Genomic DNA, 27,046 nt, shown 5'->3' with positions numbered 1-27,046 from the left:
GTAGGGGAGGGAGGCTGGGGAGATTGCTCTTCAGCATGTTGGATTCCAGCAGATACAAGAGGGGAGGGAGGCTGGGTAGATTGCTCTTCAGCATCTGTGACTACAACAGGAGGGGATGGGGGATGGGAAAATTCCTCGTCAGCTTGTGGGATTATAACAGAATATGAGGGGGACTGGACATATGCTTCTTCTTCTAGTTCTATGCCAACATCAGCACTGTCATTTTCATGTTTTTTTCATTTTATTATGTAATTTCAACATCTGGTCTTGCAGATCCAAAACTCCAACAGTAATTGTATTTAGGGTCCCTCGGAACTCCCTGAACCATTTCTCCTATCCTTTGATAAGATCAATCAGAGATTCCAGGTTCTTGTTCATTACATTGAAAATTGGTACTGAGGCTCTTTCCCCTTCAACAACGGGTCCCATATCAAATGCTACAGGAGGTTCTGCTCTAATCTCAGGCTGACGAATTTCAGAAACATCAGGAAGTCCCTCATCTGGATTGGCAAGGAAATTTTGTTCCTCCTCTTGTAGGTCTAAGAATTTATCATTGACCTGCAAGACATTTCAGTTAACAAAAACCTTAATTACTATTCTTAAAATAAGTTATTGCACAACAATGTAAATGACTTGCCTGTTCACTGGTCAGCCTCTTAAAGGCCACATCTATTTGCGAGGAGTTCAAGCTAACAGTTGTTGGCCATCTTAACATCCTCGGTCTGACATCAGCATTGACAGGCGTTACCACAGAAGTATGCTAAAAAAACTAGAGCTACATAAAAGATAGACAATATTGAGCATAAAAAATTATTAATAAACATTAACCATGTTCAAGATCTACAATATGCTGACCGTAAGCAAATAAAGAAACCCATTTATGTATCCAATCGGCTTGTTCCTCAATAATTTGATGACCACTGAATTGATTTGTTATATAAGAAAATTACAGAGTGCAGCATGCCAATTAAATGAGGCAAATGTCTCTATGTTCTCCCCAAAGTTGTTAAGTCCTTCAGGAACACTAAAATTGCTCGAGCAAAAGAATAAATTATATAACAAAAATTTTATAAACAATTTAGCAAAAGGGGTAGAAGACCCCCCTCTTGCGAAGTCCAAGAGATTGTTCCTCATCTGCTGGGCATCCACGCCACAAGACGGGCGTTTGCTCCACTTTGGCACTGCACCTCTGTTTTGCATGCCAATTAGCAAGGCAATTTCATCGGGCAACAGCCGCAACTCCTTCCCTCCAATTTTGAAAACAATTTTATCTTGCTGCCAACATTGCAAGATCTGTAGTGTCAAAACATTCTCTTGCGGATATGGAGGGAGGTCGAAACTGTACAACATTCATTGCTCTTGGCTCATCTCTGATATCCTCGGATATTGAATGCCTCACTTTATCCATGGCATCTCTGACCACAGATGGTCGTCATCTACAGCCTACAGGTCGTCATCTACAGCTCATTGAACGTGGGTTAACAAACCTATAAAAAATAAAACAATTCAACAAATATCCGATGTTTTACCGGTGTGGTTGTATTATTGTGTTATTATTATTCTTATAGTACTACGGTACTTTTAAGGTAATATTGTGGTTATATCTCGGTGATATTATTAACGCATGACTGCGGTTTCCGGTGTGGTTGTATTATTGTGTTATTATGGTATTATTGTCTTAATATTTCGATGGTATTATTCTTGTAATACTATGGTAATTTTATGGCAATATTAAGGTTTTATTTGACTTCATGACATTATTAGGGTTTTATTTGACTTTATTATTAGCATTTTTTTAAAGGAACTGCATTTTATCACCACAATAATCAGTATTAACTGGAAGAACCATAGTTTTATAAGATGAAAAAACAACCGAGAAATCCTAATAAACCCTATCTTAAATAAATAACTGCATTTTATCATGGTATTGTTTAGAAATGCATTTCAAATAAGAAATGTATTTAGAAGAAGAAAAAACAACCAAAAAAACAAAATATACTTGTGAAACCCTCTTCAACAACCTTCTTCTTACGATCACTGGTTTTTTTCTTCGACTGCATTCTTGAAGGCTCATCTTCGGTTTCCATTGGCAATGGCTCCTCGGCTTTGACTATCGTTGGGTTCTCTTTGATTTCCATCTCAGAAGGCACGGCTTCCATCTTGATCAACTGTACTCTAACGGTGAACTGAGTAATGTACTTCGACCGGCGAACGAACGAAGACTCGAAACCCTAAACAAATGGCGAATGACAGAAGTGGTTGTGCGTCTATCGGTTTTGCTCCGGAGTTCTTTTTCGATAAACGTTTCGTATTCTATTCTTTCAATTAATTAGGTAACTATCGGGCGGGAGTACAGTAGGGTCCCATGTGATATAAAATTAATAAAATTTCAAAGAACCCTCAGATGTTACCATAATACAACCATACTGATACTCCACTAAATTAAAACATAATAAAACAACATTAAAACCACGGTAACACTGCAGGGCACCAAAAAATTTACGTTGGAAGTAATCACATTAATACCACCACAATAAGACTCGAATAATACCACAATACAACCATAATAATACATCACCGCGTTGTTGATAAAAAGATAAGTTAATAATATGCAAATCACTCCGCAATAAAACAATATACTACATAAGAAATAATAGATAAATAATACTCAAATAAATCACTAATAATACCACAATATTACAACATGTCGAATAACGTCGGAATGATGTAGTTTTTAATCTTGGTTGATAGACAATCAAAAAATCATTCTAATCTATGGTCAAATGTTGATTGAGAGGAAGTTTCAGGCTGTTCGCACATCTAAAATTGACCGAGTTATATAATCTTATGACAATGGTGATGATGTGATTTGTATCAAGTAAGTCGTAATGAGTTTGTTAAAATGTGGGAACAGAAGAAAATGTAATTGTCAGTTTTGATGTTCTGCACTTCTTAAGTCTCATGTGAATGGTGTTCCAACCGGTTCACCTGACGGAACATCATTCACATCAGACTTGAGAAGTCCAGAACACCAAAACTGACAATTACATTTTCTTCTGTTCCCACAATTTAACAAACCCATTACGACTTACTTGATACAAATCACATCTTCAGCGTTGACATCAGATTATATAACTCAATCAACTTTAGATGTGCGAACCGCTTAAAACTTCCTCTCCATCAATATTTGATCATTGATGCGACTGATTTTTCTACTGTTTATCGATCAAGATTATATGAATCACAAAATAACTCCATCTCATTGCCTCTGAGAAATCAGAAAACTCTTCATCAACATATCTCCATCTCAACGATCTTGTTCGCCCATCTTCCTCCTTTCCTGCATTGAATGATTTAAGTTATAGAAAAACGATAATAAACCCATAAAGCCGCAGCAATAAAACTCTCTTAAACGGTACAATATCACAATAATAAAATCATAATAATACCACAATAACCCAACAATAACACCAACATCAATCGTTAATAAAAATAACACGAGAATACCGCAATGCTAATACCAGTTAACACTATAAACCATTACCCCACAATAACACCAATAGGAAGGACAGTGACACCATAATCACACGATAATAAAACTCTCTTCATTAGTACAATAACACAACAATAAAACCATAACAATACCGCAATAACCCCATAATAACACTAACATCCTTCGTTAAAAAAATAACACCGGAATACTGCAGAGATAATACCGCAAAGACAATAACACCATAATAACACAACGATAAAACCATAAAGCCGCAGCAAAAAAGTCTCTTCAACAGTACAACAACACAACACAACACAACAATAAAATCATAATAATATCACAATCATCCCACAATAACCCCAACATTCCTTATTAACAAAAATTACACGAGAATATTGTCAAGATCTGGATTGTTAAACACAAGCACAGAAACAAATTCGAATAAAACTAACCTCTGATAAACCCAGAAGAATGCAATAAAAATTCCAAATCAAAAAATAAAACTTATTAAACCTACGATATACCTAAGATCTGGATTGCAAAAACTCGCACAGATCAACAAACTACATAATGGAGAAGCAGAGAGGATTTGTACAGATCTGATACAAGAAGCTAAACTCGCACAGATCTGGAAGCGGTTGTCGTTCTCGTCGTCGGCATAGCAGTCCTTTTCGGCAGCTCCAAACCCTAAAGTGCGAAACTAAAGCTGGTTATAACCGGGAAAGGGCCTTACGCATTAATTTTTTGTCAAAAAGAAGTATCTGGTCGGGTCGGGCATAAAAAAACACTTATTTTTAAGTTGTAAAGCCACGTGGAATTGCATTCCTCGTGGCGAATTTTTATTCGGTACCGCATGTAGGGGTTCATGCGGTGCACGTACCGAATAAAAATTCCTGAAAATGGTGCGAATGAGATTGACAACGAGTGAAGCGTAAAGGGGCAAGGGTTTAGGGTTTTGAGTATTTTTTATTTCTTGTATATTGCATTAATAAAAAAAAGACTAAAAAAATGGCTGTAAAAATTAGGTCCTAGAATTGTGCAAAAAAGACCCTATCTTTACGAAGTATAGCAACAAACCAGGGACCGTATTTAAAAAAGACTCTAAAAAGGGTCATTTGGGCACAAAAATGAGCAGACTGATTGAGATCTAGAGGTATAAACTGAAAAAAAGCTTTAAAATAAAAAAAAAAATCACCTCATGAAATGCAATGACAGTTTTTCACATATTTTATTCCATCATTTGCTGTAGTTTCTTAATCACATTAGCATTATCACCTTAAAAAAATATACCATTGGCCTCCCTCATCCAATGTTGAAGCATGTGTTGTGCCATTAAAACAACCTCGAGCTCCACCCAACCATTATCCTATTGTATCAAATGCTCCCCTTTAACAACAAGGACCTCCCCAACTTCATTTCGCAAAACAGTTCCTGTGTCGGCAAGCTGGTTGTGGACGAACACACCATCAATGCTCACCTGGGGGGGATGCCCCAAAATGGGAAAAGAGCGAGTGTTGGTGAGCGCATCAAGAATAGTTGTTGCCATGATGGCAGGCATAACAAAAGGTCTCCCATGCTTCTTAGCATTCCTTCCCCTCAAGCATTGAGTATTTTTTGACTCTTCTGCGCTGCAAGCATCGCAACAGTCAACTAGGATTTAAGTTAAATCAAATTTATTAAATCTAAATATTATTAAATCCAAAATGTTTGGTTCAATTAGGTTAAATTTAATTAAACCATTTTGATGTGTTTGGCATAAATCTATTTTAAATATTTTTTTCCTATGTTGAATCAGTTAAATCCAACTAATAAATGGATTTAGTGAATCAGAATTTAATAAATAGAATAAAAAAAGTTAGATTTAACTTAACTTTAATTTTATCTAGCCTTTTTATTGTCATTGAATCCAAAAACGTCCACGAGACACACCCAAGGAATAGAACGTACCACAAGAGAGGAGAAAATAATATATAACAGTAAAAGTGTGTAATCTTTTTATTATGAGGACCCCCTATTTATAGATATAGGGTCATGGTCTTATAAAATTACAGATATGCCCCCTCATCATTAGCTTTTGAGGGGTAATTTAGTAAAGATTGGTTGTCTTATCCGACCGATGAAAAACTTATTGAACGTTTATTCAAGGCTTCCTCATCAAAATTTGATCAGGGAGTTGACTGGTTGGTTCAGTAATATTCAATCGTCATGTCTTGAGATATGCGGGTCTTTCATGAACTCTATAAGACGAACATCCTATCTTTTTTTGTTGTTCAATTAGACCAAGGGTCCATAGGCGGTTATTCAAAGCTTCCATTGATCATCTGATCTCTGACCCTCGTTGAGGGCCTTCGGGCAATCAACCACACCATTTATTGATTGCTTGGCTTTCACCTATCATCTCTTCTTACTGCTGTTTAATTGCACTGAGATTCATGTTGATATTTTTTTATATACATATTTAGTTCTCTGATCTCTTGTTCTTGAAAGTCGTGCTACGAATAATAACAAGAGAATCTTTAGACACAAATATACAAGCATTCAATTATGACAATATAACTATGCAATAAATGACTTTCCTGAAATTCCATGTCCATACCGCAATAAATAGACTGGGAAAGGAAACCATTTGCACATGTTCATTTTCTCTTGTTAAACCTGTGGAGATGGTTGGTGAGAGAGCTTTTGGTGCTGATCGAGATGCCCTCCAAAAGGCACTTGGAAGTAATCAGGCAAAAGCCCGGGAGTTGGACGTGAAACAGAGGCCGATCGAGGAGGCTATAGCAGGCAAAACGAGCACGAAGAGTGTTGTGAAGCAGTCCAGGCTCGACGATCGGGATGATCAAATTCAATCGTCGAATTCTCTGGTTGGCTTGCAACATGAGCAGGCCTATGAGTGATCTGAGGGTCATCCAGTTTTCGTTCTGATCGTGCTTACAAATACGTCCTGCTCGTGGGAAGGAACTGATCGTCCAACCTGCCGAAGGGCCCCCAAAATCTTTGAGAGAGTGGGGTTAGGGTGATGGCCAAAAAAGATTTTTCTTCGTCCTCAAAGGACGGTTCTCTTCTCGCGGGCGACCAAGGGAGATTTGATGAGGGTGTGTGTTCCATCACCACGTCTGAATGGAGCCGGATGGTTGGTATAGGATTTCTAAATCTATTATTCGTGATTTTTCATTGTTGCGATCATTAAAGTCTTGACGATCGATTCATGTTCATTAGATCTCGGTCGTGATCCTGTGGGGGATGTGACAGTCATAAATTAGAGGATAAGCAAGGAAAAGAAGCCTCACGACGAAAAGCAGGGGTTAGGTCAGCAGGAGACTCTTGTCGGAGCGAAAGACGAGGGAACAACTGAGGACCTTCAGTTGTCTCCTGATTCTCTAGCAAATTGCCTAGCTGAATTGGAGAACTTTTTTGATTGTCATGGGGTGCCCTAGAGGAGATGACGTTCGTGGGGTAGGCGAAATACTGGCCAAGATCAACTGGATGGAGAGGAAGATAGTTTAGTTGTGTGAAGAGTTTTCTGCTTTCCGGGAGAGATGGTGATTGCTCAGGAGGAGTTGGTGTGCCTCTGTGCAGAGTTATCGATCGTCGGGAGGGCCACTTACACTGAGAGGAGAGCTAAGGAGATCATAGTTTATATATAAGAGGCTGCTTCACTTCACTGAGGGTCTATCTCGGAGAAGTTCGTTGACGATCCTCTCATTAGTTTTTTCTTCTCGGGATAGTTCCCAAGATAATGTAGTATATAAGTAAAATAAAGTAAATAAAAAGTTTTTGTAATGATTGTACTTATCTCAAAATTCACACATGTTATCTCATCATAGTGTTGTCTTGTCGCGCCATTTCAATTTCTCTTTGTTGGGTATTTATAGGCATTGCCTATCAGAGCTTTCACATTTCAATTTTTTTTTGCCCTCTTTTCCCTCCGTCTCTCCCGAACTTCTCTTCTTCTCCTGCAACACGCTTCTAGGTCAATGGTGTAGATGTTTTCTCAAGAACCGTTCAGTTCGATTGCAGCTGCAAATATTTTCATTATTTTTATGGTGAACATGAAGGAGATCCAAGATCGTTATGTTCTTTATCTCGCAATTCGGCTCCAACCGACAACTATCCATGAGCGAGCCACATAGCACTCTTTTCCTGGATTATTTTTTTTATAAGGATCATTTCCAGTTGGGTCTTCAGTTGCCTTTGGGTCAAGAATTGTGACCAATTTTTAATCGTTATGGGATTACTCCTGCCCAGGTTCATCCAAATTCAATGTTGTTGTTATGACATTCATCCTATTTTGTCAAAGGATGATCATGGTTGATAGAGCTCTTTAACTACTTCTTCTCATTCAAAATCAGTCGAGGCGGTTATAGTCACTTCATCGTTGACCCTAAGGTTCAACTGTTGAGCCTTGAAAATACGATAAAAGATTGGATGACCAAATTTTTGGTTGCTTATTATGCGAGAGGTTTGAGGATTCGCACTTCCATGACAGAGTGTGAGGTGAGGAAAAAACTTGAAGGTCTGAGACCACGACGCATTGATTGAGGGTCAGCGCCTCTCCTTATTCCAATATCTCAACCCAAGCGTGGTCGAGCGTATGATCCTTTTGGATGATACTAACACCTTATGAATTTTTTCTGATAATAAAGAGGTGGCTTGGGAGAAGGTCGCCAAAGAGAGGGCAGCATTGAAGAAATTTAGGGGTAAAGGTGCTTTTCCCCCGTTGATAGAGGCAGTAGTTGGTAAGATATGGCCAGACTGGCCGAGGGAGGTGTCGAAGGTTGGTAGATTTTTTTAGGCCTATTCTCATTTGTGTTCCTGTATCTATAAAACATGTATATGTAATTAATGTAATTTTGTTAGGTTTTTCTGAGGGAAGTGGGGAAGATGCTCTCCGAACACTCAGTGTTACTGACTCTGGAGCCTCGCTAGTCCACCCACCGATCTATGGGGTCTCAGTGGTGACTCCTAACAGGATATAGTTCATAGCCTTGCAAGAATGGAGGGAGGCAAGTCGTGCTTCTCATCTCATCTCCATTGGGACTGAGTCTAAAGGTGGGCAAGGGCTTGCAGTGAGGTTAGGGGTGTAAGTGAGTCAAGCTGACTTATTAGCCAACTCAAACTCAACTCAATAAGTGACTCGTGAACCAACCTCAATGAGCTAACAAATCAAGCTCAAGGCAGCCTCGACTTGACTCGTTAGCTCTTGAGCTGGTTCGTTTAAAAAATTTAACATAAAATATGCTCAAAGCATATAAATTTCAATACTTTATCGTCAAGGAATTAAAAATGTTAAAAAAATATTATTGTACTGTATATTAAATGATTTCTTATTATTTATCTCCTAGTTATTCATTATATTTGTCATCTTGTTATAATGATAGCTTAAATTAATATCATTTTCTCTCATAGACTTAAACTTAAGCTCTAACTAAATGAAATTAATCAAGCTCGAACTCAAGCCGAGGGTGGCTTAAGCTCGACTCGACTCGTTTACACCCCTAAGTGAGGATGGAGAGGAACATGCCTTTAAGTTGCATTATAATGATGAATGTCAGCAAGCTTTTGGAAGCATTACACAATACTTGATGACACCTCCGATATTAGCAGCTCCCATCCTAAGGCAGTCGTTAATACTTTATATTGCTACTTTATATGAATTGATGAATCTCTTATTGCCTTATTAGCTTAAACTAATGACAATGGTAAGAAGAAAACATTATACTACCTAAGTCAATGATTTTTCCCAGTTGAAAGAGACCATCCTTTTATTGAAAAGCATTGTCTAGTCCTAACTTTTGTAGTACAAAAGTTAAGGTATTATTGGTGGGATTTTTTTTAGTTATTAGGAACTACCATAGATCTTGAAAGATTTTTGTTTAAATGATTGAATACAACATTCCTTAAATAATATACTATCTTGAATGATAGACACATTACCTTAGAATGAATTCAGACATTCACATAAGAGAAATCTTTGGGATCTATGGAACCAAGATTCTTCCCTTACCTTACAGGTGCAAGATAATGTTTATTTTAATTATGGGGTCTCGGTCTCTATAAGGGCAAGCACTCGTACTTAATTACATCTTTAGAGTCATATGCCCTAAAGAAAACTCTTAATTAATGTGATAATTTAAATTATCAGAGATCGGACTTTCATAACTAGGAGGTCTAAATTGGAAGAATTAAGTTTCAATGGATAGGACTTACAATCAGATGGCGACAAGTCATGGGAAAGGCTCAATATATAAAATAGAATTTGAAAGGGTCTCATAACGAGTTTGAAATGATCAAGTCAAAAGATAAACCATGGGTATAGAATTTGATTGACAAGGACAATTGGAAACCCTAGATTAACGATGGAGTCGGGTAGGAAAGGATTTCTAGACAAGAAATAAAATCATTGAGTCTATAGGGAATTTTATGGGAACTAACCTAGACTTTGGGAATAGTGTCGAAGGACCGAAACTATTGGTATCAAGATGTCCATGGCTTTACGTTGTCCCAAAACTATTGGTATCCACGGACTATGACCAGCCTCATAACCAGGAATCCCCCTTGAATGATGGAGTATGAAGGATTCATAGTTTCAAAGTAGTCTGAACTACCTTCATCATCAACCATGTGTTACTTCATTCTAAGGTATTCCCTCAAGTCTTAGGGTGTATGCTTGTTTTTTTTTGAATGTCATAGTCCCTATCACTAACTAGGTACCACCTGAACAAACTTAGAGTTTTATACTCAGACTAACCTTGGGTAAGTGTGTGGCCCTCAGTTTGGTATCTAGGCTACCTAGGTTCAATTCTCATTCTTTATCTTTGTGTGTTTTAGATATTTATTTGCATCCCAATATTTTAATTCATGTTTTGTTCTAGTCATATTGAGAAATCAGAGTTTTGCTAATTTTTGAGTTTGTATTATTTATGATTTGATTTATTGATGTTTGCAGAGAAAATTGAGAAGTTCTTATCTATGTTTTTGTCTTACTATTTTTTGTTTATTTGGTATATGAAATGAAACATAAAAAAACATGATTTAAATAAAATAACATATGTTTAGCCTTGGATTAAACTTAGGCTAGGATCAAGCAGAGGTAAGCTAAGATTTCAGCTAAGGTTAGCTCAGAATCGAGCTAAGATGTGATATGACTTATGAGTCAGTTAGTTTGGGCCTAGGCTGAACCTATGCTAGCTTGAGTTAAGCTAGTTTGGTTTGAGTTGACCAAGATTAAGATAGGTTGACTCAATTTTAGCTAGGATTGATTTGGGTTGATCCAGGTTAAGCTGGATTAACCCGGGTTACATCCGAATTGATTTGGGGTTGACCCGAGTTGAGCTGGGTTGACCTAAGTTGGGTTAGGTTTGATTTGGGTTTAGCCCGGGTTAAGTTGGGTTAACTTAGGCTATGTTAGGTTTGGTTTGGGTTTGTCTTTGGTTAAGCTAGGTTGACCAGAGTTGGGTTAGGTTTAATTTGGGTTTGTCGGGTTGGCTTAGGTTTGGTTTGGGCTTTACCCGGGTTAAGTTGGGTTGGCCTGAGTTAGGTTAGGTTTGGTTTTGGGTTAACCTGGGTTGACCTGGGTTGGCTTAGGTTTGATTTTGGTTTGTCACGGGTTAAGCTGGGTTGACCTGGATTGGGTTTGGTTTGGTGTGGGTTTGAATTGTCTTTCACCCGGGCTAACTGCATTGAGCCGGGTTTGCTTAGGTTTGGTTTGTTGGGTTAGGTTTAGGGTTTGGGTCAGGTCTAGGTTCAGTCATACTTGGGTTAGGTTAGGGTTTGAGCTAAACCTGGGTTGGGTTAGATCTAGGGTTTGGTTAGAATCTGGCTAAGTGGGTTTGAGAAGTTGGGTTCGGGTCAACCTGGGTTGAACCCAAACCCGAGCCTAATCCAAGGCTATTAAGTTGCTTAAGGTAGCCTAAAGCTAACTTGGAATTTAATGAAAGTAAATGTTTAAATTAAAAGAGGACTAAGTAAGAAACTTACTGGGAGAAGATGGCTGACCGGAGGAGAAGCAGACTTGCTAGATAATTGCTTCCCTTCTTCTTTAAAGAAGTGGAGTATGCCTTTGTCATCTGTGTGTGCACCGTGCTAAAGAGTGTTGGTCACCTATTTATAGGCTGAGAAGGCAGTGGCAAAGCCCTCTATAATCGTCTGATTGGTGGTGTGTCAATGGCGAAGATCAATCGAAGGGTTAGTGAGCCATGGATTGACGTCGGTGAAACGATGCAATTATTCGTGGCCTAATTCGTGGACAAAGCTCACAGATCGCTGGCGTGTTTGCCTGGGCATGGTCAATTATTTGTGAAATTTAGGCTTAAGTATGAACATAAAAAATTGTGTATAAATTTTTTTACTAATTAATAAAACTTAAAAACTCTCTTAATGTAATTATTTTATATTATAGTCAAGAGAAAGTTAAGAAATTTTGAGGTGTTTGATTGATAGTTAATTGACTTAAAAATAGTTAAGGGTAATTGAAATATTTTAGTCATAATAAATTAATTGATTTGAGATCTGTTTAGGCTTAGAAGAAGTGATTTAACAAAATGATAAGTTATTAGAAATTAATAAAAAATCTAACCCTCAGATGATATTTGTGCATCATTTATTATGACTTGTATAGTATTGTTAAAGAATAAAAAATTCTCACAAGAGAGGTATGAAAACTATTTAAATAAATCTTAATTTAAATATAAGTTTACTTTTGAAAGTAATAGATAAGTTTAAGGGAGTTGATGTGAATCAAATTTGTAATATTTTTCTTCTTTAGTTTTGAATCAAAATCTTGTTACCATATATTATTGTGAAACAATCAATCAATCATCCAAGTATATATGTTGATCAAGTAATATACATAATTAGAGTCAGTGTATCGATCCCACAAAGAAACTTGTCAACTTTTATAATTAGTTAAGTTCTAGTATACATACTGCTAAGTCTATTATGAAGGGTTCAGACTTATAGAAAGTTAAAGGTTCTAAAATCCTAATTTAGTAAGCAGAAAATAGTGCTAAGTTTTAGTAGAGTTTTTAGAGGTGAAAGTTTCATACTCCTGTAAGACTAGACTAGTGATTTCTCAATATTTTTTTCCAATGAGTTTCTCTGTTAATATTATTTCTAGGTCATAAGTGTCAGAAACTCATATTACGGTTAATGGGGCTTAACCGTGCAAGGATTCACCAAAAGCCTCTAATCTTCTAACAAGGTTGCACTCTCTTATTAACAATATGTCTATTCCACTGGGTGAGAGTGTGTTAACCTACTTGTTCTTAAAGTCAATGTTAGAAGTCTTAGATTACTAGAGGATTTAACTTCTTAATTGGCTAGATCAAAAGTAAAATACAATCAAAATCAACATATGAAATTTAAAGCATAAGAAAACATTGAGGGAAACTCATAAATCAAAACATTGATTCATCATATGCCATGCATCATAGGAGTATGAAATAAAATCAGCTACTATGCATGAGGGAAGAAAACAAAAAGATTTCCATTGAAACATTAAGACAAACAACATAAGGAGGTACAAAAGACACACTTGAGTCAATTGCCCCTTGCAATAATTTGCAATTCTTTCCTTATCATGCTAGCTCTCTGTAGATCTCTCTCATACAAGTTCACACAAATCTCTCTCACAACTCTCACAATTCTCTTAGAAAATACCCAAGAAATATTCCACAAAAGAGAACTAATAGAGAAAACCCTAAGGTTATAAAGACTCTTCTAAAGCTAGGGAAAGCCTCCATAGCAACGTGTTCCTCTTATCCTTCAATTACATGTTCTTATATAGTTAGGGCTCAAAATTAGTAAGAAATTCTCCTAATTTTGACAATTTACGAAATAGGGCACCATGAGCTGAGAGCCGACGCAGGCACGTTAGGCAATGGTGTGGGTGTATTGGATACTTGGTAAGGCAACACGAGTGTGCTTGCAGAGGCACGAGAGAGCCTTTTCTAGGCTTGGGTACTCTAGTGATCGATCTTTTAGCCACTTTTTTGTCTTTAATTACCTGAAGCGCTTACCACCTATATCCTGCAAGAAATAACAAGAGCACCTCAAACAAGCATAAAATCATCAAAATAAGGAATCAAAGCATGAGATTTATGAAGTAAAATATAAAAAAATTGATTCAAATCCATTAGGATGAGGTCTTTAGAAGGAATTTGATAATATCAAACAATACCTTTTGAAGTCCCCAGTTTTGGCAGTCCCTATTTTAGCGAAGCCCTTGACTCTGCATCCTGTCATGTTGGACGAGTCAATGGGTGCTCTAATAGCTCAAACCAACAATGAGAGAAAAGAAAAAGCCTTGTAATATTTGCGTTGACATTTCATCCTCACTGAGATGAAATGACTGACATTGATATTTTTAGTCCAAAAATTAAGACACTATATGTTGTCTCATCATATTAGTCCAATCTCAAGGGTTGATCCCTTACAATATCATATGAATCACCCTACTTTGGCAGGTCATTTGGCTAAATGTGCTAATGTTATAGCTTCCGCTCGATACAACTTATTTGCCTCAATTAGCAAGCCTTAGTAAACTTCTTAGTTGCTCATCTTATACCACCTGACTCGTCTCTGAGCAATAATCTTTATGATGAGCACATTCTAGAGGTTGACACCCTAGAATGGGAGCTTTACTTTGGTCGAGTGTCTTCCTTAAAAAAGGAGTTGTCTAGAGCCATTCCTCATATTAAGGGGGAGATTGAACTCATATTCACCTTGCCTAACCATGGCATCCTACATTATTCTTATACTTTGAAGGAGTCACATACATATAATGAGGTGGAATATCAAGCTCTAATCCTAGGTTTAAAGATTATCGTTTAGATGAACATGAGGAGAACTAAAATATATGGTGATTCTCAACTCATGATAAACCAAGTAACGAACATCTATAAGGTGTTAAAATCAAACTTTTGAGTTACCACAATCAAGTCATTACCTTAATATCTTGTACTCCCAATGTGAACCCATTAAGATTTCAAGATCAATGAATGGGTAAGGTGGACGCTTTGGCCTATAGGCTAAGGAATTGTCCAACCTAACTAGAGACCCTGTAATGGTTATGACAATCCTTGATATAGCCACAGTTGCAACTGCAAGCCCACACAGTGAGGTCTTAGCCACCTCAGCAGACTAATCTTACAATTGGTGACAAGATTTCATTAACTAATAATCACTCTTTAGCGACTAAGATTTAGAGGAGAGCTCTTTCTTTCACCATAGTGAACGATGCTTTGTACCAATGCTTATTTGACCAAATGTTGCTCTCTTGTCTTAGCAATAATGAGGCCCATAAGATCATGGTTGAGATACATGAGGGGATTTACAAATCTCATCAATTCAACACCAAGATGAAGATAATGCTAAATGCTTGGGATATTAGTGAATTTTTATCACTTAAAATTACATTGAGTATGCTAAGAAGTGTCACTAGTGCCAAATTTTTAGCAAGTTATCACACCAACCCCTAATGCTCTGCATTTGATAGTGTCATAGCGGTATAATGCCCGTTTGAGTCCTAGAGTATATGTATACTCGGGTTGCTCATTCCTCCATCCTTTAAAGGACACAAATTAATTTTAGTAGCTATTGACTAATTCTCTAAATGGTAAGAAGATATTAAAAGCTGAGAATGTGATCCACTTTCTCAAGCACCACATTGTGTACAATTTTGGCGTTCCTCATCGCATCATCTATGCAACATTCTAGCATTTAAAAATACTAGGATAAATTATTTTGCCCATTAACACAACATCAATTGGCGATATTCTACCATTTCTTACACGAGGACAAATGATTTAGCCAAGGCCATCAATAAAATTTTAGTAATGTTGATCGGGAAGAACCTTCGTTATAATAAGAAAGAGTGGCATGATCAGTTACATAAAGCCTTTTGGGCATATCATACAACTTTTTATACCCCCACAGTCGTCCTGCTCTATGCATTGACCCTTCAGTCTAAGGCATTCATTCCTTTGAAAGTTAAACTACTCTCACTGTGTATGGGTATAAACCATAAATTGGATACCTGTGAGAATGAAAGCCTTCATTTGGAGTAGATAGTTTGATTATCAAAGTGTTCATACTAATTCAAAGGCTTCTAATAGCCTCTCATCAATGCCATTACGAGAATTTTGAGAGCGGGCTTGGGATCATGTAAAAATCTACGAAGGTGCAGCTTACCTATTGGCATATGTGGATGGTAACCACTGATACCCCAATTAATGGGAAGCATTTAAAATAGTATTATTGATGATTTTCCTTGTTGTACTCTACCCTTTTTTGTATTATGAATAGTGAGCCATGGTGCCATTCCATATGCACTTGTACCTTAATTCGAGTAATAAAAGATTGTGTTTAGAGTTCTTTTGCCTGCTTTTTATATTTCATATTTTTCCATATGTGATCTCATGATGTTTCTTTTAACATCTTTGATGAGGCACCAACTTCAGCAAAGCTTGACTTTGCTAAAAGTGCATCGATCCTAAGAAAAGTAGATAAGATGATCTTACATCACAGAAAATGTTCCCTTTGTTGCGTGAATCAAATCTTCTATTGTTCAGGGATGAAGTTTTGTATTCATTTTTCTTACTTTCAGGATTTAGCCCTTTCCAATGGGCCTGGGTAACCAAATCCTAAAGATCTCTTATGCTTGAAAAGGAGAGGAGCTTAATACTTTCCCCCAGCATGAGTCACACCTTGGTTTAGGGTATTAAAAGAGAAGACAAGACAATCTTACAATAAAGTTAATGTCCCATCTATTGCATGGTTCCAATCTTCCAGACAATTGGGAGGAGTTGTACTTCTTTTGTTCACTTTCCTAATTTAGATGCTTTCAGCTGGGTCCAAATTACCAAATCCCAATTTCCATGTTCGGTTTATATTTCAACCATTTAAGGGAGCTCGAGCCCCATATCTTCGACTAAGCTAATTTGGTTCAGTCCCAGTTACCAAAAGCTATATTTAGTTTCCCAAGTGTGGGTCATATACCCATGCTTAAACATACAAAAAGGAAGTTTACAACTTCTTTTCTTTCCTCTGCTTCGACTAATTTGTTAGTTCAAAATTATCAAAACCACATAGGATTGCTCATGTTAGGAAAAGCTTGACCTTACTAGCAAACAACCCTTTCAAAGTGGGAGGCCCACATTCCTCCTCTAACCCAGTTTAGCCAATTTTCTTAGGTCCGGATTATCAAAACCCAATGTTTACCCTTAAAAAAATTCACTCGGTGGGAGTAATTTTTCACGTATAGTAATCATGAAGAGAAGGATCACACCTTTTCTACCCCAACTGGCCTTTAAGAAGTTGGGTCTAGTATACCAAACCTCAAATCTTCATTTCTGATTAGCATTGCTGAGAGCCAAATGCCAACGTCTTGATTAGGCCTTGGCGCTGGGTTGTCGAGTGTCGCGACACCTCTAAGGGGCACCATAAAGTCGTAATAGGTGCTTGCGCAGCATAAGTCGGTGCGACAAAGAACCAACTGAGAGAAGCACTACTGCAGCAACTGACATCACAAAAGAAGATTTATATGAACAAATAAAAAAAAATAACTGAGACAACCCTAAGCAGACAATTGTGTGAGCTACATGATGAATGAACCAACCAAGTAGCAAAACAATCAGAAAATTTCTTCAAACACAAGAAATAAATGATCATCAAAAACCAATAAGTAAATTGCCACAACCATAAGACAAATATAGGCTTAAAATCAAGGGGAGCAGAGCAAGCCAAGGTATAAAGCTACACTAAGTAGCCAACTGACAAGTTAAAGCAATAAAACAACCATTAAAGATGGCAACAAAAGATGAAGACAAAAGTTAAAGATATAGCTAAGATGAAATATTCCATAAGCTGTTCTTGCATAATGATGGAGGTTACTTAACATATTTATATTTCTAATATAGCATACATTTTGGCTCAATATTGATTTTATGATTTGATATACCATAAGGATATATTGTCAAAAAAATTTAAAAAGATAATAAAATGAACACCAGTAATAATTCTGCTAATTAAGCATCACCATGAATAACATTCAAAAGAAAGATTTACATACATACCAGTCAATTCTTTTGGATTACATATCTAACACCTAGAGTTCAATTTCAACATACATGCCACCTTTCCTATGCATAAAAAGGTGCTCTTCACTTTAAAAAAGTTAAAATGGTGATATTTTTTATGTGATATGATGGATTTCAGCGGTATAGATGTAATAATTAAAGCTTAGGTGTTAGGTATATAAATACATAAGAATTGGGTGGTATGTATGTCAATGTCTCAATAGAAAATTACTAGCATGCATGCATGTTGATTGTGTCATATGCTTCTATAAACTTTGAAAGCAGAGGACCAAAACAACATAAAACAGAAAATCAAGCCTTATAACTAGATTAAAACAATGAAAGACAAACAACAGGTAATACCAAAATACCCAACAAAAATTTAAAAAAAAATTCAAAATTTTTTTATTTCGCCACAAAACACTAAATATGCATTATATGTCAAAGCTAATGTTTCCCAGCTGCCAGAAAAGAGACATACAAATTTTACTGTCAAACTAAGAAAACTTATAGATCACATCCAGGCACAAAGTATGGTGTTTCTACCCTCTATTTATTTATTTATTATTATAATAATAAATCAAACTGATTTAACCTAATTATAATCATGAAAAGGGTATGTAAAATAGAAGTACTCAATTTCAAAGAGTGTGTACTTCATCTTTAAGCACTTCTTCAAGGTAATCACTATAGACCTCACCAGTCTCATTCTCTGCCATGAGCATGAGCATCTCAAGACGCTTATCAAATTGGACTGCACTCTCATCTCTCTTATCAAGTTCTGCACCCTCAGCCTCAAGCCACTTCTCTCGCAAATCATCAAGAAGGTTGGCTTGACCGGAATAATCGATGGATCCCGGAGCACTAGGTCGGGTGGTACGAAGAGAGGAGTCTCCAGAAGGAGGAGGAAGGGTCAACAGTATGGCTCTGAACTCTCGCGTCCGGGCAAATGTCTCAAAGTTGCATGCCATCATATCTAAACAGTACTCCCGAATCTTCGTAACCCCATACCTGCAAAAGGCAATAGCCACTTTAACGACGTAATATATATTTTAGAATGGAGCCTTTTGAAACTCACGATGTGTTTGGCACGCTTCTTTTAATAGGAATTATGTAATGGTTTAAGGTAAATCTAGCCAAATGCCATTTCTAAGTTAGATAAATCTGACGCCATGTTAAATCCAATTTTTTTTGTTCTGTTTCTTTTGTGATGTAAATCTAGATTTATTAAAATGGATTTAGCTTAGGAAGAAAATAATTCTAACAGATTTATTCCAAACCTATCAAACGAATTTAACTGGATTTAATCTTAACTGAACCAAATATTATTTCGAATTTAACAATATTTGAATTTGATAAATTCGGATATATCGGATTTGCTAAAGCCTACTTGCGGCCAAACACCCTCTCAGTCTTAGAAATATAAAACTGGTTACCAAACACAGCCGCTTCAAATATTAGATAATTTACAATGTTTAAACCATAAATGATCACTGTTCTCAAATTTCTCAGATTTTAACTCGAGAGAGAGAAAAACAAGAGTGGAAGGAGCAGGCATATAAATGTGGTAGTTAAATGGTGTATTGTCGCTTAGTTTTCAAAGTAGCAAATCTAAAAAAGAAAGGTTCCGATGAAGATGATAGAAGAAATAGCACTATCCAAACTGTCCAATATACATTCTAAGTGCAAATTGATATAATTCATGTTACCAAAAAACAATAAAACAGAAATGCTCTTCATGATATGACAATATAAAATGTATGGATAGTTTTTAAATAATTCCTCACCTATTTTTGTGACAAAATAAAAAATAAACACATGATGTAATTGTAACACTAAAATAGGATAAGAAAAGTCTACATGTCAGATAATATCACCCAGTGGCATAGTTCGGCTGGTGATGCCATTTCCAAGTGAGATAACAACGCATCAGCAACAGCCCGCTTAAGTGAAAACAATAAGTATCTTGAAGCAGCGTCAAATATTTCCCCTGCCTAATAAATCAAATTCTGCATTAATAACTTAATTACACACTAGAAAGAATTATGATTGCAAGCACAATTACCTGATCAGGATCTACATCCTTCAAGCCATCAGTGTACCTGAATTCATGGAGACTTACTGTCAACTGTGTTTACCAGAAAATAATGGAACAGAAAACTTTGAAGGGAGGTAAGTTAAGGAGGGAATTGCATTTTTACATGTATTCTATCATCTTCTCAAAAACCTCTGTACTTAATTCATGCTCCTCTAAAAAAGGAACCGAAGAGGATGATAGTCTATCATCATTTTCCAGGAAATCTGTCATACGAGACAATCTAGCCTGAAAATACTCTGACCTAGATGCCAGTAAAACTTGGTGACAGCGAAAAATTCTTTTTCCCACTTTAATACAAACATCGGCAAGATCATCACCATATTGACCCATCTGCAATTCATATGCATCATCATCTGTATGTTTGCAGAGTGACTTGGCTAAGGAAGTTTGTAGAATTTGACGCAAGGAAAAAGGAAGTCTATCCTCCTCTGGTAAAGACAAGCCTTGCAAAATAAACCTTTTCTGGGAATTATCCACTTCCTTTAATGATTTATACTCAGCATATTTTTGATGAATCAATTCCTTTTGCAAGACTTTATGTAGTTCTTCACACTTGCAGGCTTTGCATGTGCGTGCAAGATCCTCCATGTCTTCCACTGCAACTTCAAGCCTATCAGAGTAGAAGAAATGGATAAGACTGTACAATGCAGAATAAGATAGCTTATGTCTGGAGAATCTCACTTCTTTTCTCTCTTTCCAATCTAACTCAAACTTTCTCTTAAAGAAGGGCGATCTTGCACTTAAGATTACCCGGTGCGCTTCAATAGGTCTTCCATCAACATAAAATGTGATATCCGGGGGAAAGGATACCTCACTTAATGACATCTGACCTGTTTATTGAAGATTCATGTGTATGTTGTCATCCATGATAGAAGCATGGAAAATCATAAAGGTTAACTTAATCATTGGGAAACTACAATAAGAAAAATAAAGAATTTCCACTAGATTCCGCACTTCTATCAAATTGTAAACTAAAAAACTAGCTTGCAATAAATAAATATGTAAAACAGATCGAGTATGTGTAAATGCAAGTAAGAAATCCCTAATTGAGTGATGCAATGCAGCTATAGTGGATCTTAATGTGCTCAACTGTTACAACATTAAATTCATGGATCTAGAAAATTATGTCCATGTTCATGCCTAGAACTTACACGCTCAGTGTCATAGCTCAAAGAAGATCAAATTCAATTAAAAAAGTTCAAACAATGTCCATTAGGAAGACATATAAATGAGGATCTAGCATATATACTAATAACATGAAAAGGTCATATCAGCTTGAATAACTCCTTCAAATTGCTTGATAATTTTTACTAACTATATTTGCTTCAAACTTTTTGTTTAGCACACAAACTAAAGCAACATGGTCGACAAGGATGCAAAAAGAGTAAGTTGGATGGAAAGTACATCTTGGTTGAGCTGATTAATGACTAGGTATGCTCAAAACTCATAGAATCCTGCAGTTAGTATCAAACCCACAAGCCAAAATAAAATTCTGCTAGAAGTTACCTTGTAGTGTAACATTCCGCAACACAGTAATTGCTCAAAAACAGCTTTAGATGACTTCAGCATATATCATGTCATGACAGTGCTATGATCAGAAGTCAGTTATTTTGAATATAAAATATCTTTCAATTGATTGCTTCCAAAAAACCTCTCAACAAATTTTGGCAATTGTTTCCCTCATTTAGATTTACCACCATTCTATCTGAAATAACTGAACCGGGATCCTCCTATGGGCTTTAGTAAGGATTTGTTTGAGACAAACCTAAAATTTTTAAAGATGGTTGTAAAGTTGTTGTTAATAAAATGACTTGTTGAAAATTATTGTGGGCATTTTAAATATTTTATTTTTTGAAAAATTCATATAATAACTTCATACATCTACCACAATTTATAGATCTAGTTGTAAAAAAAACTTTCCAACACAAAAATTTCCAGAAAATAACAAGAAAATAGTAGCTAAATATAGTAGTGGCTGGTGGTATGAAAAGCAACGCAATAAAAAAGCTGCCATGAACAAACATTAAAATGGCTAGAAATTACTTCTATTCAGCAATAATGCTCAATTATATTAAACTTCTATACGAGTGAAAGCTCAAACCTTCAATAGAAATCAAATGCAATTGTTGAAATGAATGCTCAAGATCGAACACTACGCAAAAAGATTAATCATACATAGATCGTGTATATTCATATTCATATATTATCATTTGTATGGATATATGTACATATGCAAGGCAATATGTTATCACATGATTTATATATGAATTTCAAATAACCTTTGTATTCGCGAAAAGCTCGTGTTCAACTCAACAAGTTAAGAAAATGAGATGAAAAATACTTGAGCTCACTCAAGCACAGCTCGCACTCCTCATGTTGGCAGTGTTGTTGATCATTGACCAATGCTATGGTTGAGGATGGATAAAGCTAAAAATATTTAAAAAGAGATATTGCAAGAATATTTTCACTCAAAACTAGACAAACAACTAAAGAGCAAAGAAATAATACTAGGTGCACACATTTTTACCTATACATATTCCTCATAAGTCTTGAAAAGATGTTATTACGAAATTCATGAAAAAAACACCAACTTTTAAGAAACATAATTCCATCTTTGACATCGTCTCTTTTATAGAATGGCTCACTTTATTTCAAGCAATAAAATTGTTGACTCCTCATATATAGCAAAATTTTACTTTAATGAGGTTGTTAAATTGAATGATTTATCTAAAGCTATTGTGTGTAATATCAATATAAAAATTTTGAGCTATTTCTTGAAAAGTATGAAAAAGATGATAACTCAACAAAAATTTTAACTACTTAGCCCACAAATTAATGAGCAAACTTAATTAGTAATATGAGTTTGAATCATTTATTTTGATGCAAAATAAAAGACCATGCATTTGATATTACTCATTGATAAGTTTGCATACAATCCGTTTATTAATAGATCTACATATATGAGTCTAAAATAATCACAAGATTTTAACCTAGAGAATATATGGATTTTGATATCCTTTGTGTCATATCTAAACCAAGTGAATTTGGCTAACCATTTGCAAAGCATATGCATGACTTGCCTTAAAATATTCGTAAAAGCAAAATAGAAAACATTACTTATGAAAACTATAAGTTTACTATAGAAAGAACATGAGATATACAAAAATAAAATAAAGTGATAAAATAGTGATTCTCTTAAACTAAAATCGGAAGCTTAGTCACTTCAAGCAAAGTAAATTATACTCAAATGTAATTACTTCCTTAGAAAATAAAGGCATCAATCATGTATCAAGATCAAACATTTTGTATTTATTGGTTACTAAATCAAGCCATGCACAAGAAAGAACTTACAAAAAAAAGGAAATTAAACATAACCACATATGAAATTACTTCACTAAAAATAGCTACAACATAATATCAAGGTAACAAACATGGACCTTGGAACATTCGGATCATAATCTTTCTACGGTAGTTACACTAATCAAAAACAAGCCCGCCCAAATAAAAAATCAGAAATATCAAACAAGCAAGTTATCTTCTACACCACCATTTATCTTCAAAGTTCCCACCATATCCTCATGTATTCGCATAAGAAAGGATAAATTGAATTTATGTTGATGAGAGAAGGGGCACTTCACCCTTAAATTGATGAACAAATCTCTTCCCTCCCTCATAGAGCATGGGGGAGGCACAATGTCTAAGGATCAATGCAAGGGTAGTGCACCTAATGGAGCAATTGTGCTTTGCCTTACTACAAATTTCTACACATTGTGCACTTCAATATGCTTTGAAATGCATGTTGATGGGACACTACAACGTAAGGTGTTTGCTTTCTTAATATAGCCAGCTGGCAAGTAATGTGCCTCTATTCATTTTATTTATTATACACCTAGTCACCAAAATGCTCAATCCAGCCCTGCATTCATGAAAAAAATCATAGTTTCTATATTTTTTGCAATAATTCTTCAATCTTCTTTCCATAGCGACAATTGGGAGATTTTATGCTTTATTATGGAATACACTTCACTAGTTGTCTCTTTTGGTGCTCACGAGCTTCAACACTTTAATTTGTACAAGATAGAAACTTAATAAACATTTCAACTAAGGCATCACGATTTGGACATTGATCAATTATTTATTGTTTCTTAGTGGCGCTCTCAGTTATCTCTCAGTCTTCTTAGGTAATTCCCCCTTTTCACAAAATGCAATGAAGAATGGTGAATTTCAAACTATGTATTGTCTATGTCATTGATATAGTTGGCCACATTATAAAGTACTTAACAATTGATGAAGTGAATTGACAAAGATGAACTCATGACCCTCTAATCAAGGTTAATTGATGCATTGGTACTTCCAACACTATTATACTAGGTATGATGCAAAATAAACTCTATTGGTTCAGTCAGCTTCATTGCATGTGGAATTTATTCTATCAATGTTGTGATTTTCTTTTGGGGGGGCTTGGCTAGTAATATGCCAATGCCATTGTGACTAATATACTATAGTACAATGCTTTGGTGTCGAATAAAGTGTTGTTGCAGGCCTCAAAAATAATTAGAGCTTTTATGTCAAAGTATAGATTCTAAAGGAAAAAAATATACAGTTTTTCTTTTCTAGCATCTTTGTTCCATGAAAACATTTTTGGCATTATGCTATTTGGTAAGTTCACATCTGTATGGTTGTTTGCTTATTATATAATTTTTATAGCATCTACATTCCATCCATTAACTTTTTATGATCTCCTATAATTCATAAAAATGAAATGCTACTGCATTGAACTTTTTTTAAACCAATTTCATTCCATCAATTGCTTAGATTTTTAATTATGATTAGAGAATTTCCATAAAAGTTCTAGCCTAGAAGAAGAAGCAGATTAAAGGTATGACAAGCTAAAATAAGTGAAATTGCCCACATAAATATTCGTTATGGAAGCATATCTCAAGCAATGAAGGATTATATTTGTCCAATCAAAACATCTAGGAGGAATAAAGTAAACATGTGCGGGAAAGTTCCACTATAAGTAAAGAAGAATTTAACTAGCCGCTAAAAACATAAAAAGAAAAATAAAGAAAAGTTTATACATGGGTATGCCAATGAAGAAGTGAAAATTCAAATGCTATGTGTGACAAAAAGGCCTTTGAACAAGAAAATCATTATTCTTGTTAAGTGTTATCCAAGATGTTAGATCTACTTTTTGTGCATCATCTTTTTGTTTTTTTTTTAAATTTTTATCGTGTACAATTTCTATGAATCTTTGATATATTATTTTTTCTTTCTAGTCCTTGTATACTAATTTGATGTAATTATCTAATTAGTATATATCCGGGAAAAAAGATATATCAGTGAAAGGGTTGGTATTGCTCTAGTGGCACACAAAATTAGAGAGAATCGTCTTAGGCGGTTCGGTCACATTAAAAGTCGACCATCTGATGATCTTATTAGAAGAGTAGATGTTTTTGGATTTGACTATTGGCAAGAAAGGTACGGGTAAACTTAAAAAGACTTGGGCATGTGCATAAAAAATGATCATATAGTCCACAATGGAAAAAACAGATTCATATAGCTAACTCCCACTTAATGGGAAAAAAAGGATTTGTTGTTCTTTTTGTTGTTGTTGTTGTATCTTATTAGCGCATCATCTGCCCTAAGTAAACAAGCCCAACTAACTTAATCGGTTGACCAATACTTTATCTTGAATAACCCACTTAAACAATCTCTTTATAATGTTGAGGTAAATGTGTGCACATCAATCTTCACTAGAAATTACATTGGTGGGAATCTCATGTGTCGCATAAGCTTTTTATTATCATTGATAGGCACTACTTTTGCAAGGACTTTCATTGATGTGCTCCCTTCAGGAATACACAATTGACATAAATCACTAGAATAAAAAACAGTCAAAACATTTTCTTGCAACCTGAGGCAATATAATTGATCGGTTTACTTGTACCAAAAATAAATCAAACAAAAACTAACAAAAATGGAGACCAATATGCCCCAAGAAGAAAAAAATAAGTACTACACTGTTACTGAAGCAACAAAATATATTTTTTTATTATTATTTGCTTTTTTCACTTCAACCAATCCATATTTTCTTTATAGTTCACCAGAGCTTTTAAAGGAATCCAATATTAAACTTGCATTCTTACCAATAGGACCTCAAGGTTTGGAACACCACTACTTTGATAAACAAATTCTGTATACATTGCCACCCACTCTAGCATTATCAACAATCACTGCCAACACCATAACTAGTTAAAAATTTTTCTCAGTTTAAAATTCATTTTTCAAACTAGGCCCACTTCAGATCATAACACCACAAATCCAAGAATTCCAGTCCACATGTACAATTCGGCATTCAGCATAACAAAAGAGAAAAAAACTGTTGTGGTCCTGAAGATATTACTTACAACAGAACTGCATATTTATAAATAAGATCGAACATGATAAACAAAGAACTAACTAAAAACCTTTAAGCAAACTGCTAAGAGAGTGATAGCGCGCAACCTGACCTGCAGCCCTCAACGCAGCGGCGTCTTTGACATCATCGCACCGTTCCAGATAAGCCAGACGGTTTGCCGGACAGCTGAGAAACGTATCCCTCAGAGCGGCCGGCAACGGAGCGAGTGGCGGCGGCCGGGCCTCGAACGCCTTGAGGAGTCTACGAACGCGTAGGTTAAGCGCAGCGTAGTGGCAACGATCCCCATCAAAGGTGTGCTCGGAGCAGATCGCTCCGGCCTCCAGGAGCATCCGGGCAGCCTCGACATGGCCCGCAAGGCAGGCATAGTAGAGGGCGACGGAATCCCACCGGTCGCGAGCGTTCACGTTGACGCCGGATTCAAGGAGGCAGCGGAGGCGGTCGACGTCACCGGCCCTTGAAGCCTCAAAGACGTCGCCGGCAGGTACCTGCTTTAGGGGGATCGAGGGGTGAAGATCCTCAGGGTCGAGCTCAAAGCCGTCGAGATCGAGATCGATCGACTGAGCGGGCATTTGATCTTCTGCGAGAGTTTCAGAAGAGTCCTCTCGGTAGACTGCCGGCAGATTCACTCTCCCTTACCAGTCTATACTAGTCTATACTAGTCTATACTAGGGCTGTCAAAAAAGCTCGTTGTGAGTTCGTGTTCGATTCGTTCGACAAGTGAACGAGACGAATACGAACAATTTTTTTCGTTCGGTTTGCTAAACGAATCAAACACGAACAGTGATGCGTTCGTTCGTGTTCGAATCGTTATTGTTCGAAATAAAAAAAATTAAATATATATATATATATATATTTAATTTATGATATTTTTAAAATAATTATATACTAAAAAAAATTAATATATTTTAAAATTTAAAACCTGTACACTCTAATAATATAGTTATTATATATTTATA

At 36.0% G+C, this 27,046-nt stretch overlaps 1 protein-coding gene across 3 annotated transcripts; it reads right to left on the bottom strand.

Moving 5' to 3' along the window:
• Positions 1 to 16,873: 16,873 nt before the first annotated feature.
• LOC110023760 (BTB/POZ domain-containing protein At2g04740) lies at positions 16,874 to 26,723 on the bottom strand. 3 transcript variants are annotated; one of them, XM_020723324.1, is made up of 6 exons: positions 26,140 to 26,723; positions 19,773 to 20,499; positions 19,637 to 19,673; positions 19,432 to 19,565; positions 18,272 to 18,582; positions 16,874 to 17,012 (listed from the first exon to the last, which is right to left on the bottom strand). In XM_020723324.1, the coding sequence occupies exons 1-6, from the start codon at positions 26,657 to 26,659 to the stop codon at positions 16,924 to 16,926; spliced, it is 1,818 nt and encodes a 605-aa protein (XP_020578983.1). In that variant the 5' UTR covers positions 26,660 to 26,723; the 3' UTR covers positions 16,874 to 16,923. The 3 variants fall into 3 exon arrangements, with proteins under 3 accessions (XP_020578983.1, XP_020578984.1, XP_020578985.1); XM_020723325.1 differs by having other exon boundaries at positions 16,876 to 17,012; positions 26,182 to 26,723; XM_020723326.1 differs by lacking the exon at positions 16,874 to 17,012 and having other exon boundaries at positions 18,441 to 18,582; positions 19,449 to 19,565.
• Positions 26,724 to 27,046: the final 323 nt, after the last annotated feature.

Source organism: Phalaenopsis equestris, unplaced genomic scaffold (assembly GCF_001263595.1).
Source record: "Phalaenopsis equestris unplaced genomic scaffold, ASM126359v1 Scaffold000229, whole genome shotgun sequence".
Lineage (NCBI taxonomy): Eukaryota > Viridiplantae > Streptophyta > Magnoliopsida > Asparagales > Orchidaceae > Phalaenopsis > Phalaenopsis equestris.
The sequence above is the reverse complement of the archived record's forward strand: the minus strand, read 5'-3'. Positions and strand labels throughout refer to the sequence as shown.

What these genes read in the sequence shown, in the direction of transcription:
- LOC110023760 (XM_020723324.1), bottom strand. Translation starts at nt 26,659, where the DNA reads ATGCCCGCTCAGTCGATCGATCTCGATCTCGACGGCTTTGAGCTCGAC. An exon ending in TCTTAGCAGTTTGCTTAAAG is followed by an intron (nt 20,500 to 26,139) that starts GTTTTTAGTTAG and finishes TTCAATAAACAG; the next exon opens with GTCAGATGTCATTAAGTGAG. An exon ending in AGGATGTAGATCCTGATCAG is followed by an intron (nt 19,566 to 19,636) that starts GTAATTGTGCTT and finishes TTGATTTATTAG; the next exon opens with GCAGGGGAAATATTTGACGC.